Source organism: Poecilia latipinna, unplaced genomic scaffold (assembly GCF_001443285.1).
Source record: "Poecilia latipinna isolate Pla-1442-1.1 unplaced genomic scaffold, P_latipinna-1.0 Scaffold2467, whole genome shotgun sequence".
NCBI classification, from domain to species: domain Eukaryota; kingdom Metazoa; phylum Chordata; class Actinopteri; order Cyprinodontiformes; family Poeciliidae; genus Poecilia; species Poecilia latipinna.
Window position 1 is genome coordinate 65,871 of NW_015115083.1, and position 17,883 is coordinate 83,753.

The 17,883-nt window shown below is 48.2% G+C and overlaps 1 protein-coding gene across 1 annotated transcript in view; it reads right to left on the minus strand.

Moving 5' to 3' along the window:
• Positions 1-12,003: 12,003 nt before the first annotated feature.
• LOC106937924 (uncharacterized) overlaps positions 12,004-17,883 on the minus strand; it is a 10,168-nt gene continuing 4,288 nt past the window's right edge. The window contains exon 2 of the mRNA XM_015019677.1: positions 12,004-13,792. Coding sequence (XP_014875163.1) covers positions 12,012-13,792 — 1,781 coding nt within the window. The 3' untranslated portion in view covers positions 12,004-12,011. The remainder of the gene's footprint in view (positions 13,793-17,883) is intronic.

The following is a 17,883-nucleotide window of genomic DNA, read 5'->3' on the forward strand; positions in this document are numbered from 1 at the left end:
AATCATGTGTGTTAACTTTACTATTTATCAAGAGAACCCTTAATGATCAAACTGACTCAATTAACCTCAATGTCCACAATTTCTATTAATTTTTGATGGGTATTTTATTATGCAAGCTTTAGCAGGGGTAAATGACAAACAGAGTTTCTTTCAGAGATTACAATTCAAGACAGCATAAAATCAAATTAAAATCAATCTTAACCTACTCTCTTTCCTAACCCTAATCTGTGTCACCAGTTCCACTAAGCGAGGCTTTTGGGGGGCAGTACAACTCACACCCGGTGGCAAATTGATCTTGGCAGCTGAGGTCCTCAGATGTCCTTGGTTAGAGTCTCTGTCCTGACGGAGCAAAGTTCTCTTTACAGAAAAGAAGCAAAGTCGATCAGTCCGTTTTCCATTAAACGAACAGGATCTTCATCACCGAGTGACCTTTGTCTTTTCTCCAAGTCCGCCACAGTAGAATACGGATCATTGGGTGGAGGCAGAGGAGCCAGCCGAATCAGGAACCGAGGCTGGGGCTGATGGATCTTGTCCCTTCTATGCGGCGCGAAGTTTCAACTCTCCCTCGGTCCCAGGGTGTGGTCCTCCGCTGGTCTTCAGCCTGCGCCCTTTCGTTGTCTCCTCCTCAGCGCCGCGGACAAAGAACAGTTTCCTCCCCAGCTTGCTGGCTTTTTAAACCCTCTCGGTTCATAGTTGTGTGTGGGAGAGGTCTCATGACTCATCCTTCCCGATTATTTCATTGGAAAGTACCCATCCTCCCCAAACTCTGCTCCACCCTGAATTTGCTGCAACTCTTGCCCACTACTTCTCTTTTTCTCCTGTTGGCTATTTGGCAGTTATTGCCTTTTTTGGAGATGTTCTGGGACCTCCGCCCAGCTCAGTGTGCTGCCTGTGACACAGTTCATTTTTCTTTCTCCTGTACTCAAATCCACAGTCCTCTTATATTATCATGAAACCCAACCAACTCAACATACAACAATAATTAAACTATTACCGTTACTACAGATCATGAATACAGAGTATATATTTCAACTGTACGTTACAGACATTGTGATTACAATAACACCAATCATCTCAACTATTACACACATATGTAATTTATATTCCATTTCTTTAATCATCATTAAATCATCATACAAAGTCACTGTTGTCCTCCAGGCCCGTACTCCGTTTTCTGCGTGTACCTAGAGAGATCTCACACTCCCAGGCCAGTTTTCTCGACACCCCCTCCGTGAGATCGAACGGTGCGTCGCAGGAAACGCAAAGTTCAATTATATAATTCTAATACTTCATCACAATGGATAGTCAGAATGTCCCTTTCATAGCAAGTGACAGGAGAAGATGACGGCGTCCATGCATCCACGATCTCGTAGTCCGTCAGATTCGATGGTGGGGAAATCCAAGCGTCGGCGTCCAGCACATCTTCTATCGTGGAGCTACACGGCTCAGGGAGGTCGCAGTGCTGCAGCTGTGGTGGTGGAGGTGACGCAGATCCATCCATCTCCACATCCAGCTGTGTGGATGCTGGAAAAGTACAACACGCCTCCAACTCCTCAAGCAGATCTTGGAAATCCTGAGCAAACGAAGGGGACTGCATCTGACAAATGCAGGTGATGTCGGAGCTTGTTTGACTGCTCTGATCCACGCGTGAAGGGAGAGGTGTATCTTCAATCTGGCTTGCTTGGTGAGATGAACTGAGAACCTCAGCTTGGGTACCCTGATAGTGAGTTGCAATGCTGGCCTGACATCCGATATCAACAAACATGTCTGGAGATGCCGGGCAAACTGGTGGAATGGGGTCACCAACTGCTACTACTCTGCCGTCCATAAGGTGCAGAGTAAGAAGGCACTGGCGGGTGATCTGATTCTCCCAAAGCTTCTGAAAGCTTCTGGCCGGGTAGCACCCGGCCACTCTCCAAAGGCGAAGTCTGAAGTGCATCATCAGCCTGGCCCAACGCAGAGGTCCACACGACTTTATGGTCCCGCTCCAGGGATCTAGACGTAGAGGCCGCAATGTAAGGCAGGTCCTCACGTCCATGGAGGCAGAGGATTGCCGTTACATTTTCAAGGTGTACGCAGTCGTGACACCAATGGGTAGACGATGCAACCCATATGAACCCAGAGGATTCTGCGGTCGTCCCACATCCCACGCAGCAGATCGGTGCCTGAAGAGAAACAGCAACCTAGGTAACTTCATGATTAGTAGTTATCGATTCTTTTTACTAATAATGGGGAAAAGGGGTGAAAAGCGAAAGCAAGAGCATAAAAAGGGAGCTGATTTAAACTCGTGTGCTTCTTTGAGCTGCGAGCCATGGAGAATTTATCACCGGGGAAACATTTTCGGATACTTGCGAATCCCGATGCTGCACATAAGATGAATCATGAAATATCGCCGCATGGGTCATTAACCTTACTATGATGGGCAGTGTGGACATCATCCTCATCCAATAGAGGGTCACTAAAACTCCCCACCCTGTCACCCAGAGGGCTAAGATCGCCCATCTTCCGAGCCAGCGACGTTTGCCTTGACCTCTGATGGAGAAAGCCTGGTAAGCCAGGTAGATGAGGATAGATGTCGCCAGAAGACCCTCGACGATCGTGGTGAGAATTTTCAGTGGTGCAGCATGGTTAGCGTGGGTTCCTCCACAGACCAGCTCCATTATTAAGGCCGTCGTGTCGATGGTAAGCCAAAGACAGGCCACGGCTCCTCTACGCCAGTTGATGCGGGTCCGTCCCATCAGATAACAGGCAAAAAGGGAGGGGGCATGATCCCATCTTCACAGAAGAAGGGGTCGTAGAAGGAGCTTTGCATACCCCTGGAGCGCGACAAACACTCTCAAAGGCTGCCCAGTGGTCCAAGACCCGGTGTGGCAGTAGACTACCCAGGCTAGGATGAACCCGACTTGTTCAAGGGTACTCACTTGAATGGGTTCAAAGGTCGGATTGGTGGAAGAGGAGTTGGTCGTAGAGTTGGATGACATGATGTTTCCTTGGTTGATTCTTGATTTGGGTCCTTCCTTGGCAGCAGCTCTGACGATCGATAACTGGGTCGTCGGCACACAGCAGCTCTCCTTTATGCAGAACCAGGCTCCTCCTTTGGGGGGAGGGGCTTGTGATCCCTCCCCTTGCAACGACAAAGTGCCTTTAGCCACACCTCCAAAACAACCTTTCCTAGAACCATGGCGATAACCACGCCCAGGATGCCCAACAAATATGGCCACAGCATGCTCAGAGCATTAAGCAACCAATGCTCGATAATAGTGAGGCCTCCACCGACCACATTAGTGACCTCCTCCACTACATCTGAGATGGAGGTTACCAGGGTAGAGCCCAACGTCTCATACCAGCGACAGTCATGTTGATGTTTCCCTTCTCCACATTTCTGCCACACTTCTTTGGAGACATTGCAGGTGAGGTTGGAGTAAAGAAGGTTAGGTCCCACCCAGTCAAATCCAGGGTCCACTTCTCCATCACACAGACTCTTCCGGAACGCATGGCCCTCTGCGAGAGCTATGAGGGTATCGGGGATGAAAGGAACGGGGAGGTCGAGGATACTTTTGCGCTTTTGGAGGTGATACCCCAAAATTGCATCAGTGCAGGTTTTACCGCTCACAAGCGCCCTCCGCCAGTTTCCTTGAATCTTCCTCCAAACAACCTCGGAGGCATGTGTGTTGTACTCATCCGCATAGTGTTCTGTGCAGTGGTCCTCCCAACCTCGGATATTTTGACATGGCTTCCTGGCTAGCCCAATGGTGCACTCGGTGTTGTTACGAGTGCACACCATGCGCCAAGGCCTCGGGACGACATAGTTATCCGGTCTCCAAAAAATCCCTGGCCAAATCATACGGTCTTTAGAGTAAACAGAGGCAATGTACTGGTATTTAATCCAGTAGTTGTTGGACTCGTTGAGGCATAGTATAACCCAGGCTTGGAGTTCTTCCTGTTGGAGCCCCCACCATTCCCAATCCCAAGCTCGATGGTAGTCCTCATACCAAGCTCGGAGGACCATCTTCGCCGTAGGGAAGGTTTCAGGATCGGGACAGTGATATTTCCAGGTGGAGTAAAAGGTGTTACTGGTTTGCCAGAGGTCACATCTCGGAGAGGACATAGTCTTCACCCAATCGGTGTCATTAAGACTATCAAAAATCCGTCTGGCCACACACTTGTCAATTTTTGCAAAGTGGTCTTTGGGAGCTTTCAGCAGGTCATCTGGAGTCGGAAGTGGCTGCGTACGCATATCGGCAACGTATGGTCCCTTCAGCCCAGCAGGAGAGCGAACAGCCCCCTCTGGGAAATCTCCCCTAAAGTACATTTGGTCTTTAGCTATGCTTGTCCAGGGGAATGAGTCATTCAGCCAGGTCTCAATTTCAGTACGCACCGCACTCGCACTAACCCATGAAATTGACCAATACTCTTCCAGAGCTAAAGCTATGTGATTTTGGTCCAAGCATCTGAAGTACTTGTTCCAGAGGCATGAACTTAACAGGCTGAACTTAGTTCTATAGCATTCTTGCTGGTCGAGCTGATGTACGAACCTTGTGGGGCCCAGATTTATCAAGAACGCCGTGATGTTTTCCCAGACCAACGTTCCGGGCCACCCTGTGGGTCGTGTCCGAATACCGGTGCTGGTATTCCTCTTTTTGAACAGCGTCGAGGTGTCAACTACCTCTTCTTCACAATTTAAATGATAATCTCCCCAGAACTCTCCTTTTGGGAGCCATGTCTTACAGCCTGAGGATCTATGTGGGGCTGAGTAGATTACCTCATCGTCCCAGTATCCCTGAAGTGGCAACAGCATCAGGGGTCGACAGGCCATGTTACAGTGCCATTCGGGCATGCCTCGGTCCGGGTGGATCCAGTTACATCTGACGGTCCGGCGTTCTTTCTGATGCAGAATTCTTATCCAGCAGATTACTCCATCACTGAGAAACTCGTGGTTGTAAATTTCCCAGGTACGGTTCAGAAGGTTATCGATGGTGGAATCATTCAATTCATAGGCTCGGCTTTCCACATACTTTTTCCCATTGTCTTTGGCAAACCTCTGGGTTTGGTTATGAATAGATGACCCGTTGTCCCATGGCACAAAGATAGAGATGGTACTTGTATTCCAGCAATTGAAGGTAGCATATCTGGAGCGTCCATAGGTGACCCTTGAATGCGTAAGATGCCAGGGCCCAACTCCGATGAAGTATAGAATTGCAATAAGGATAGATGCAGCAAATAGTAAAGCTAGTAGCGTAAGCAAAGTTTTTATGTACAGTGGGGTATCCGTTCTCGTGGTCTTTTTCCGTAGCAGGGGTCCGTCAGGGGTTTCCGAGTTATCATTGTCGTCAAAGTCAGCGCTATCTTCCGATTCGGAGGCATCTTCTAGCAGATTTGCTCTTGTATACATGCGTCTTAACCGGGTTTCTTCCATCCTGGTCTTTATGAAGATAGGATCAGGATCTCCCTGGGGTCTGTGGTGTTGGGCTTGGTGCAGATCTTTTTCAAAGCTCTGTTGCGCTGTCGAGCAGTAGCCCTTGTAGCCACTCGTCTGGTGGCTCTCCCTTGCATCAGGGAGTTATACACAGGAGAAGGGTAGGGCAAGTTAGGTTCCAACCCCCTCCACACCCATTTCCAGAGGAACACCCTCCAGAAGTCAGGTCGAGGAAATGGGCCTTGGGCGGTGCCGCCCCGTAGCTTGTCATCTCTCCAGGCTTCGTGTCCGTACCCTACTGCTGTTGTTACTGAAACGTAGGTACATAATGATTGCCCATGCAACGTCAATCTTGTGCGATATCCCCAAGACGTCGGAGTGAAGATCCTCTGGTGAGGCGGATTGGGATAAACTCTGTCCAATTCCAATCTCAGCGGGAGTCTGGTGTTATTGAAAACATAGTAGTCTGGGTTGGCTTCCATCTTCATTACTATTTTTGCCATACCTGGTGATGTGGTCCAAATGATCATGCCATTTACTGAGAGTTCACAGTATTGCCCTTGTAACGGTTCCAAATAATGGGGACCCCACCGAACCCACACTTCCCTCCCCTCAATCATCAGATAGACTGTATTAAAAATCCATGGAAGGGGCTGCGAACAGTCCGGTGAAATTCCATCATAGCTACTCGCGTCGGCTGACATTTTCCCTTGCCAAATCGGGATTACCGAGGGGACAAAATAATATGGTTTCTGCCATGGACGTGGCGATGCCTCCTCACTCTCTCCGACTTCTTTTACCTCATGGAGATCAGGGGGTCGAAGATAGGTGAGATGCTTAAGATAACAGGCTTCTGTGAGCGGATAGGAGACAGTGAAATCTTCTCGTGGCATGTCTAGTAAGATAGAACAGTTTGTGAGCAAATTATTTAAAGTGGGCCCAGAAGTCTGGTCTGGGTTCTCTAAGAAAGGAGCCTTCCTGAAACTCCCAAAGTATTTCTTCCCACTTTGTTTTTTATCTTTCTTCTGACTTTTAGACTTGGTACCTCAGTCCCCTTCTTCCAGGGTATCTTTTAATTCTGACTTTTCCTCCTCCATGCTGATGTGAGTGACTGCCAGGTGCTGGTCTTGAACTTCTTCTTGGGAGGTTCCAGGTCTATGGTCGCGTAAACCTTTTCCTCATGCACCACCTCAACTGTTGCTCCTACTGAATATACTCCTTTATAAGGGATAGTGAGCATCCGTACTGACAGTTGAACTTTACGGGTGGTGCTAGGATCAGTGGGTGTTCTCACTCTGTGGGCCACGCCTCCTGGAACCTGGAATATTCCGTCACGGAAATTGAGCTCCGCTGTCACAGTGTACAGGGCCGATTTCTCTTTGGGTCTTGCTGCGTTACTGCCCCACCTATCTATCTCTGTGGTGTAATAGTAGAGATCTGATGTGCGTACTCCCCTCTCTCTTGGTACATCCGGTAGATCTGTCACCGCGATGGTGCAGTCGTTAATAACTTCCAAAATCAAGTGAGCCCAGGTGGTTAGTTCCCAGGGGCCCGTCCAGCCCCCATTAACGGCTTGCACCTTGGTTTCATCTGGGAGCAAACTTAACTCCTCAGCCATTGGGCGGCTTGTTTGAGGCCGATACACCCGGAAGACCATAGGGGAGTGCGTGGTACTTACTGGTGGGAACTGCAGCTGGGTTCGCGCAGGATCATAAGGCCAGGCGGAATGGACAGAATCCCACAGATAATCGTGTGGTCCCTCTTCCCTCCGCCAGATCCACTGTTCTCTCCCCGAGGATTCCTCTGGGGAGTTGGGGGGAGCGGAAGGCCCTGAGAACCATTGAACCGATGGTATGGGGCTTCCATAAGTACACTGAACCCCTCCGTACGTTTGGAAGTACCGTAGCGGGCTGTAAAACCTCCTCACTTGCCAGCCATCAGCTTCCCCCGACAGAGTCACCTCTCCTCCCTGGATCTGCTCACTGCAGACCGAACAGCTGCTCAATTCCTCTCCGTCCCATAGACAGGTACATCTTCTTGGTTCTTCCTCCCGCCATCCCCACTGACTCACTATTACCAGCCGAGGCAGGTAGCCCATTCGACAGTTCCCACATACCTGGACATTCATGACAGAGACCGGGGAGACGGGGAGGTGTTGCAGTCTATCGGCCGTTGCTTCCTGTCGCCTGGGTTTGTCGCGACCTGGTCCCTCCCAAGTAATGGGGAGTTGACTGATTGATAAACACACAGGGCAGCGGTTCTTCGCTTTACTCCACATCAGCATTTCAGGATCACTCGACAGGACTCCATTTTTGGCCCAATCCAATTTCTTCAGGGCTCGTCCTGCCCAAATCCCTGAAGTCGTTCTTCTGATCACAACCACCCCTTTCACGGTGGCCAGTCCGAGATAGGGTGGAACAACACATGATTCACTGGCCATTTCACCGGCTTCTGTTTCTCTTTAGTCAGGAACTGGCTTGAGCTGCTCAACTCCTTGGATCCCTTTCCTCTCCAGCAGTACTGTATTCCTATCCAGTACTTGCTTAACAATATCTTTTGTCTCAAATTTAGGTTTCACTGCTGCACTCACAGGTTGCTCTCTTGCTTTGACCCACACTCGTTGTCCCACTCTGAATGGCACCTTGGGCGTTGGTTCCTCCTTTTTGTTGCTGGAGCCCCGCCCCACTTCCTTTGTGGTGAACGGTCGTTGGTTGAGCTCCATCGAGGGGGCGGGCCTTTAGGCTCTGCTTCTGTCGTTTAGGGCCTGCCCTATTTCGACCGCCATGGTGCTCCAGCTTTTGTCGTTAGCATTCTTAGCTATCCAGCTCTTTACTAACCCAATGGTGCGCTCCACTACTCCATTGGCTTGGGATGTATAGGGCAGCGAGTACACTCTCATCACCCCATATTTCTGACACCATTGGTCAACCTGTGCATTACGGAAATGTCTCCCATTGTCCGTCCGCAGCTCTTTCGGGATTCCCAGGGCACTGCATACTTGCTCCAGCATGCCGACAACACTGCTGCCATTCGCTTTCTTGGCTGCTTTCACGGTCACAAATCCCGACATTGAGTCCACCAGTACTAAAAGGTACTTCTCTCCCTTCTTTCCTGTTGTTCCCATGGGGCCTGCAACATCCATGCAGACTGAACCCCAGGGGATCATACTCTTGATGGTTAAGCCCTCCAACCGTTGCCCTCGGTGACCTGCGTTGTATTTTCCACACACCTCACAGTCCCTCAGCACGCATTGGACTTGTTTCACTGGGATCCAAAGTTCATGCTCCTCCAGCTCCTTACGGGTAGGTCGTACGCCTGCATGACCAAGGGCCTCATGCACACTCCGCACGACCTCATCCACGTACTCTTCTGGGACCTCCCTTCCTCTGGGAGTGCTGTCCCACTTCTCGATTCCGACAAAGACAATCTTCCTTTGTTGGACATAACAGTCCACCTCATCATTTCCACGCCAATGAGCTCCCTCATGCGTGTGCGCTCGTTGGTGCTCTACTTCAAGCTCCAGTTGCATTTTCAACTCCGCAATCTTCTTCCATAAATCTCTATGCGCCACCGGTTTACCTTTAGCTGTCTCGAAGCCATTCTTCTCCCAAATGGCTAAGTCTTCTTTAAGGGCCTGGGCGCAGTAGTAACTGTCCGTCACTAACCTGGCGCTCTTGATCTTCCTTTTCCCTAGCTCCAGTAGTCCTTCCAGTATCGCCGTCACTTCCCCGGCTTGAGCACTGCCGGGAGCCTTTCCTTTCTGTCGACATCTTTCCTTGCCGTCTTGTTTCAAGATGAAACCCCAATAGGCCACTTGGTCGGACTCTTTCTTTGATCCATCGGTGTAGAGTGTCCATTCTGGTTGTCCTGGTTTTTCAGGTGTTTCTTGTTGTCGCTTCTTGTTGGTGGGTTGTGCTGGCCCGATTTCAAGCTCTGGGTCCAGCAGGATGTCTTCCCATCTCCCCCACCGTGCATTTGTTGCTTTGGTACTTTCAACGGTACCTTTCCTCAGGTACTTGTGGACCTGGCTCTGCGTAATGACTTTAACTGGTTGTCCTTGCGCTAGATCCTTCAGTACACTCCAATATCGAGCTAGTACTGCCAGCTCCTTTTCTTCTTGTGGGTATTTTTTCTCAACAGAGGTCAGAGTATAACTCCATAGTGTAACCAGGCCTCCGTTCTTGTTGCTTACTTTTATCATGGCATCATCTTCCTCGCAGCTGACCTCTGCCACCAATCTATCTGACAAACTTCTCGGTTCCAGTCTCACCGCGGCCTGAATTGCCTTCTTTAGGTCCTCCAAATCTCGGTTAGCCGCTGTCCAAACCCAGGGTCTTTTTCCCCCTCCTTCGTTTTCCACACTCTTTTTCAGGCAGTTGTACAAAGGTTTGGCATACTTCTGGTAGTTGGGTACGTGGTCTCTGACATAGTTGCATAGTCCCAATATTTTCTGCAGTTCATTCTCTGACTGAGGGGGTTGAATGTTCATCATTTTTTCCCTATATCCGTCTGAGAGTCCCAAGTCTGATGTGACCTGAAAACCCAGGTAATTCACCTGGAACTGTCCAAATTGGCATTTCTTGAGGTTCAGTTTTAAGCCTGCTTTTGTTAGATTCTCAATCACCTTTTGTAGCCTTTCTAAGTGCTCTTCTTCGGTGTCATCAGCGATAAAAACATCGTCTATGTACACAGTTGCCCCCACGTCCCCCAGTACTTCCATCACGGCTGACTGAAAAACGTTTGGCGAGTTCTTATATCCTTGGGGCAACCTTTGCCAAACATAGCTTTTGCCTTTATGAGTAAATGCTGTCTTACCCTGGGATTGCCTTGCGAGGCGGAGAGAGAAAAATCCATTAGCCAGGTCAATGCAGGACTTGAACTTCTTGACTCGCAGTGTCTTTAATGTGCCTTGGGGGTTGATCAGGCTGGCCCGATTCGCTATTGTCCGTCGGTTCAGGGCCTTGAAGTTGATGACTGGCCTCCAACCCCCTCCTGCCGATTCGGGTTTCTTCACCGCCTGGATGGGACTGTTCGTGATCGGGTTGAGCTCCTCTCTGATGATTCCTAGGGAACCCAGTTCCTTCACTATCTTGTCCATCTCCTCAACCGCTCCCGGATTCAGCGGGTACTGTCGAACCGGCGGGTGCACCCCACCTTCAATATGGTGCACGAATCTTGGGCCCAAATCTCCGCAATCGTTCTTGAATCTGGCTACTTTTGCCGAGGCAATTATCTCACGCAGCTTCTTCTTCCCGGCCGGGGAGAAGTCACTCTCTTCGATCTTCTGCTTTGTCACTGCCGGTATATCCACAGGTTTGTACCAGTCTTGAGTGTCCGATCCTGTCTGCGTCGGACCAACTTTTACCAACCTTGCTTTTAGGTTTATCAACCGTCTTTGGAGGGTCCGGTAGTTGCTCCTCTTCTTACTTAACTCTTCTAAGTCCTTGACTGTGAGAAGATTGTATGGTCCTTTAATCCACACTACTACTTTCCATGTCCCATATGGCATCTTCTCTATTTTCCCGTTGGCAAATTGTACTTTCAGGTGTCCTGCTGTTTCTAGGTCTTTGCGGGTCATCGACACCTCGGCTCCCGTGTCCACTAGGTAGGGTACTCCTTCCACTTTAGCGTAGATCTCGTCCCCCTCCCAGTAGGCATTTTCCAGTATGACCCGCGACCTGGACTCCATTACTTTGCTGGCCCTCCGGTCCCGGTCCTACGGGACTCATGGAGGGCCGTTCTCTGTTCAGGGCTCAATTTTCTGTATTCCTCTTCCGTCAGATAGGGGCCTCCTCTCGGCTGGTTCGATGATGCCGGTTGGTTAGTCGGTTTCCCTTGCGGCCCTTGTGCTCTTGGTTGAAACGTCCTGTTCTGGAAGTTGGGCGGCGGTCTATTCTGGTAACTAGTCGACGGTCGGCTCTGGAAGTTGGTTGACGGTCTGCTTTGGGGGTTCGATGGGGGTCTCAGGCTGGCCTTGTTAGGTGATCTCGCTTGCTGGCTTGATTCCTTCCTCCGCTTCTCCTCATAGTACTGCTGTTCCAAGTCGAAACTTTTCACTGCCAGATCCATCTGAGTGACGGTGGTACCTTTTACTGGCATTTTCACAAATGTCATTTCTCCTCTTCGGCCCCTCGTCACCTCGCGCAGCACTTTCACATATCTTGCGGGGGGGATGGTCTGCTTCAAGGTGTGCCACAGCGGTTCCAACCGGCCTCCCTTGTCGAGTCGTCCCCTGGCCCTCCTGATTTGGGAGTCTTCATCATCCATATCTTCCAACACCAACCGCTCATAGTTGTCTTGTGCTGATTCTGATCCGATCATCGGATCTGCCGTCACACTAGTTAGCCACAGCTTTTTGGCTCCATCGTGGCTCGTGGTAGACAGCACTGTTGGCCAGACGTCTTTCAAATACTCTTCATTGCTTTCATCTACGTTTTTGTTCCTGACCACTAACCTGAGGTTCTTAAGCTCGGCGTAAGTGTCCTGGCCGGCGCTGGGGACAGTTGGTAGAGCTGGCCCGCTCCGAGAGGCCACAGGGCTTCGCTGATCTGCCTTTGATGGTATTTGTGGCGGCTCCTCCTCATCAGCCGACACCTCATTCACTGATGTCGCTGTATTGTGGCTGTCTTATGGGCTCTTCCTTGAGGGTGTTCAGCGGCTGCATCTTGGCTGGCCTCATAAGTCCATCCCCTGCCCCCACTTGAGGCTCCTTCTCCTGCTGGTCCCCATCATGCTTTCTCTGTCTGTGGTTGTCTGACTCAATTATGAGCCTCCTAACGTACTCTGGTGCTTGGCCCTCCGGCTCGATCGATGACGTCTTCAATTTTATTTTGATTGGCTTGACCATCTTGGCCCGGCCAGTTTGACCGCCGTTCGGGGGGTCGCTCCCCTGGATTCCCAGGGGGTGAATATTGGTTTCTGGAGGTGAGCGTTCAGCGTGGTACTGTTCCTCTATTTCAGCTGCCGCCCTCACACCTTGTTCGGTCTGAAGTTGATGCAAGCGGGGATCAACCACTAGCACCACTTCGTTGAGTCCCAGGAGGTGACTGTTGGTCTTGGCTATCGACACCACCCCTTTTTCAGCGACTGATTGAGCGGTATTCCCTCTCAATTCCGGGGATCTCAGTCCTTGCACACTCACCACTACTCTTCTCATCCCTTCGTTGCTCGCAGCTGTGAGCCCTCGGTATAATCCGTGCCAAATCTTTTTCCTGTAATCCTCGAGGTTGTCCCCTTTCTTGTATGCATCGATTGGGACCAAGACCACTACACCGTAGTTCAGGTTGTAGCCATTTATCACGACCACTTCCCCCTTGGTTGCAGCGCTGCCTGTAGTTCTCAGAAGGCGTTGGTCTCTTTGGTAGTCTTCCCCCGCTCGGTGTTTGAGGTCCACTCTGAACTGTCGGTTGTGGATCTTGTACTTATCGTTGGTGAACGCGATCAGTCCGTCACCTTCGATGTCCCACGGCTCTCCGATGTAGCGATGTACTTGGAGCCCAGTCTGCATCTTGATGCTGATGATTTCCTTGGGCAATGGGGCTAGTTCTCGGGGCATTTTCCGGGCGCTTGATTTCTGAGGCTTTTTCCTGGGGCTGTCGGTTGTTCCTCTCTCTTCGTCTGTATCGCCCCTCTCGTCATCTGAACTGCTTCCAGACCGTTGTCGTAGGGGAGCCGCTGGCTTCCTCTCCATGCTGTATGCTTGTGGCTGGAACTCACCCCTCCAGTCTCGTCGTGGAGACCATTCTTTCGCTGCCTCCGCCCACTGTCCTTCATCGAAGTCGAAGGCAAACGTCCTACCCTCGACCCCTTGTCTCGACAGCTTGGAGGGTCCTTGTCGGTTCCTTGAAGGGCCCGGTTGTTCTTGGTCTTCTTCATCGTCATCTTTTGTGAGGTCTATTAGGTCCTCTGATGTTGGCTTCCTTAGCGGCGACGGGTCACGGCTGGCCCTCTGGGTAGGAGGTTCAGACATGTCCGACTCCTCCAGGTCCAACTCCCGTTTTTTCTCTTGATCTGCTCTGTAAGCTGCGAGTCTCTGCAGGACCTCATTACACTCGGCATAACGGGGTGTTCCTCGGACATCTGGGTTTACCAGGATCCCGTCTATACCGGCGGCTATTGTCGCCGTCTTCACTATGCTGTCGTATTTTTCAGAAGGACTGTAGATGATTCGTAATTTGCCACCTGTCCATCCTTCCAGCAGGTTAGCAAACCATTCCAACCATTCTTTGACTTCCGTCTTTTTGGTAACCTTTTCCGGGCATTTGACGACCCCTAGGCGGTGACCATCTTTGAGCTGGGTGCAGTAGTAGACTTTCTGATGCCTTATTAGTGCTTCCATCATCCTCCTCCCAAGCTTCGGGTCATCCGAATAATGACCTCAGAAACAAAAGGTGAAAAATCCCCCTGGTCCAAAGTGTACTTCCGTCCTACGTCCACCTGTTTAGAGGGAACAAAACCATCATGTTTTACAGAGACAACAAAAGCAAAAGATTTCACTTGAGCACCTCGTTTAGGGCATTCCCGCTTCCAACAACCGAAATAAATCAACAGGTTAGTGCTGCTATCAACAAGACCGAGGAGATGGGTGAGCGCCTTGGAGAAATGGAAAAGAGCATGGCAGAGAAAGAGAGGTGGGATATTGGAGTGAGAGATGCTATCGGCCAGCTGCTAAATGACCAGAAATTACTCCGGGAAAAGATCACGGATTTGGAGGGACGCTCACGCCGAAACAATTTACGGGTATATGGCATCCCTGAAAATGCGGAAGGCACCTCAATGCAGAGGTACGTGGAAAACATGCTTAAAACTGAACTCGGTAACGGTTTGGACTTAGGCAGTGAGAAAAATCTGGGGATAGAAGGAGCACACAGAGCGTTGGATAGTGGGATCACGACGCGCGGTGAGCGCACCTGGCCTGCGAGAGAGCGCACGGGAAAAGCTAAAGGCGTTTCAGCGGCCAGACAGAGAGAACGTAGCTATGGATGATTAATCTTATTCAACTCCACCGAAGACACATTTGAGTACTTCACAGTGAGAGCTTTGGTCAGCTGGCTGGTACCATTCGGAGCTTCAAGGGGTGACCGTCTCTGCACATGAGTATGGTGAGGACTGTGACTCCCCTTCATAACAGGAGTGATGAAGATTCGATGCAGGTGACTCTTAAATTAACCTTTTCAGTTTCCTTTCTTTAAGTAGGCAACTAAGCAGGGGCCCCACTAGTGGCAGTCCCCCCTACATTAAGAGGAATAAAGGACCCTCTTGTTTGGAAGACCTGTTCATTGTTATGTTAAGTTTTGTTATGTATTTCTGTTTTTTGTGTGTTCTGAGGGTCAGGAGTGTTGTTATGCAGGTAGGAAAAAACATGTTTGTGTTTAACTGGTATGCAGTACTATAGTATACAGACTTTGAATGTGAATGGTATAAAAAATCCAATCAAAAGAAGCAAGATAATTTCAAAGCTTAAGCGAGAACAGGTTGGCATTGGGTTCTTGCAGGAAACACATTTGTCGAATGAAGCACATGAGAAAATAAAAAAATGGGGTATAGAAAAACTTATTATGCTTCACACAGATCTGGGAAAAAAGAGGGGTAGCCATTCTTATACCAAACAGTATCAGGTTTGATTTTATTGCAGAACATAAAGATAAAGAAGGTAGATATGTGTTGTTAAAGGGGAAGCTGGAACAGGAAGAAGTCACTCTATGTAATATCTATGCACCCCCTGGTAGTAGTATTGACTTCTTTAAGGAGGTATTTAGTCTTGTGGCTGCAGAAGCAAGCGGCACTTGTATATGTGCAGGTGATTTTAATTTACTCCTAAACCCAAAAATGGATACGACTAACAGGGAACGAGGAAGGACTCGCGTAAAAAAGCAATTCAAGAAAATAATGCAAGAATCGGGACTTACAGATATATGGAGATCTCTCCATAAATATGACCGTGAATTTACTTTTTACTCAACTAGACATAAAGTGTATACCAGAATTGATTATTTCTTTATGTTCAATAAGGATCTTCACAGAGTGAAAGACTGTGTAATAGGACAAAGAGACATCTCTGATCACTCTGGTTTAACTATGAAAATTAATTTAGCTAGAAGCCCTAAAAACACGCTATGGAGGCTTAACACAAGTTTACTAAATAGCACGGAATTCAAAACAGAAATGGCAGAAGAGCTTAAAACTTATTTAGAATTCAACGATAATGGAACAGTTAACCCTACAATTCTGTGGGATGCGGCTAAAGCATATATTAGGGGTAAAATAATTGTAAAATGTGCTAATTTAAAGAAGATCAGAGCAAGAAAACTATCAGACTTACAAGAAAATTTAAAAAGATTGGAGCGGCTGCATTCGATTAACAAAAGCCCTTCCTTACTGGAACAAATGAGGCCGGTTAAGCAGGAGATTCACAAAATTTTAAATGAGGAAATTGAAAAAAAACTTAAATATATGAGACAAAGATATTATGAAGCAGGGCCCAAAGCTGCTAAGGTGCTTTCATGGAGGCTCAGGAAACAACAGGTGAAAAACACAATCTATAAAGTTCGGAACCCAAGAACTAACAAGATAACTAGTAAACTTGAAGAAATTCAGAGTTCATTTGAAGGGTACTATGCAGCTCTGTACACACAGCCGGACAAAATGGATAATCAAACAATTCAAAAATTTCTTAACTCTTTGGATCTTCCATCTATAGGAAAAAACCAAAATGACAAGTTAATGGCAGAAATATCAGCCGAGGAAGTTGACCGAGGGATATCCAATCTTAAGACCAACAAATCACCGGGCTGTGATGGGTTCCCTCCGGAGTGGTATAAGGCCATGAGGGAATCTGTTCTCCCATTATTGAAGGCCTCCTTTAACTACACCTTGGGAGGGGGCGCTCTACCACCATCATGGCGAGAGGCGTTTATATTGGTCATACCAAAGGTGGGGAAAGATAAAACGGATCCTAAAGGGTATAGACCAATTAGTGTATTAAATATAGACTACAAATTATATGCTGCAATATTAGCTAAGAGATTAAGTACCTTGATGCCTTTCCTGATAGATGAGGACCAGACAGGTTTCATTGGTAATAGACAAACACATGATAGTATAAGAAGGGCTGTTCATATTACTGATCATATAACTAAAGAAAAATCAAGTGCAGTCCTTCTCAGCTTAGATGCCGAGAAGGCATATGATACTTTAGGGTGGGAGTTTTTGTTTCAAGTAATGAAGAGATTTGGGTTCTGTGATAGATTTATTCAATGTATAAAAAATGTGTATTCCTCTCCAAAAGCAAGAATTAAAATCAATGGAAGTCTCTCGAATCAAATAACTTTACAACGAGGATGTAGGCAGGGATGTCCTTTAAGCCCACTACTCTTTAATCTTTTTATCGAACCACTGGCTCAGGTTATTAGAGAGGAGGCTGGGTTGGAGGGGGTGACAATGGGGAATGTGGAAAACAAAATATGTTTGTATCCGGATGATGTTTTAGTAGTAATTAAAAATCCTGAATCTGGTATTCCATTGCTTATGAACATCTTGGAAACATATGGCAGACTCTCAGGTTATAAACTCAATATACAAAAAACCCAAATTCTGACCCTTAATTTTGTTCCGTCAAGACAGCTAGTAAATAGTTTTCAATTTAATTGGCGCCAATTACAAATAGAATATTTGGGCATTATACTAACAAAAAATTTGGCTCAATTATACGAGGTTAATTACAAACGAATAAATAAGAAAATATATGAGGACTTGGACAGGTGGAGCCTGCTCCCCCTTGACCTTGGCAGCAGAATCCAAACAATAAAGATAAATGTTCTTCCAAGACTATTGTATGTATTTACAGCACTTCCAGTAGAGGTTCCAACAAAACAATTTAGGGAGTGGGATAAGCATTTTTCAAGGTTTATCTGGAGCAACAAAAGGCCAAGAGTAAGATACTCGACCCTTCAGCTGCCGGGGGGTCGGGGGGGTATGGGTCTGCCTTGCCTAGTGGGTTATTACCTGTCTGCCCAGATTAGACCTCTGGTGTGCTGGTGTAATCCAGCCTATGATGCTAAATGGAAGGACATAGAGCTTTCTTTGATGGACGTCCCTATACAGTCTGTTCTGGGGTGTCTGGATGGTCTGCCCCAGGTATACCAATTACAAAATTTGTGTTTGAATCTCTCTTTGAAAAAGTGGGCAGAGGTAGTTAAAAAGTTCAACCTCCTTAAACAGATAGGAATTTTGAGTTGGCCTGCGTACCACCCACGCTTCCTCCCAGCAGCGGTGGACCACAAATATAGAAGATGGGCTAAACAGGGAATCACCGCATTCTGTAATATAATTAAAAACGGGGAGTTAGTAAGGTTCGAGGATTTGTGCCGGACTTATGACGTGGGCAGACAAGATTTCTACTGTTATCTACAGGTTCGGAGTTTCTTCAGGAAAGAAATCAAAACTTATGACTTTGATGCAGAACCAGG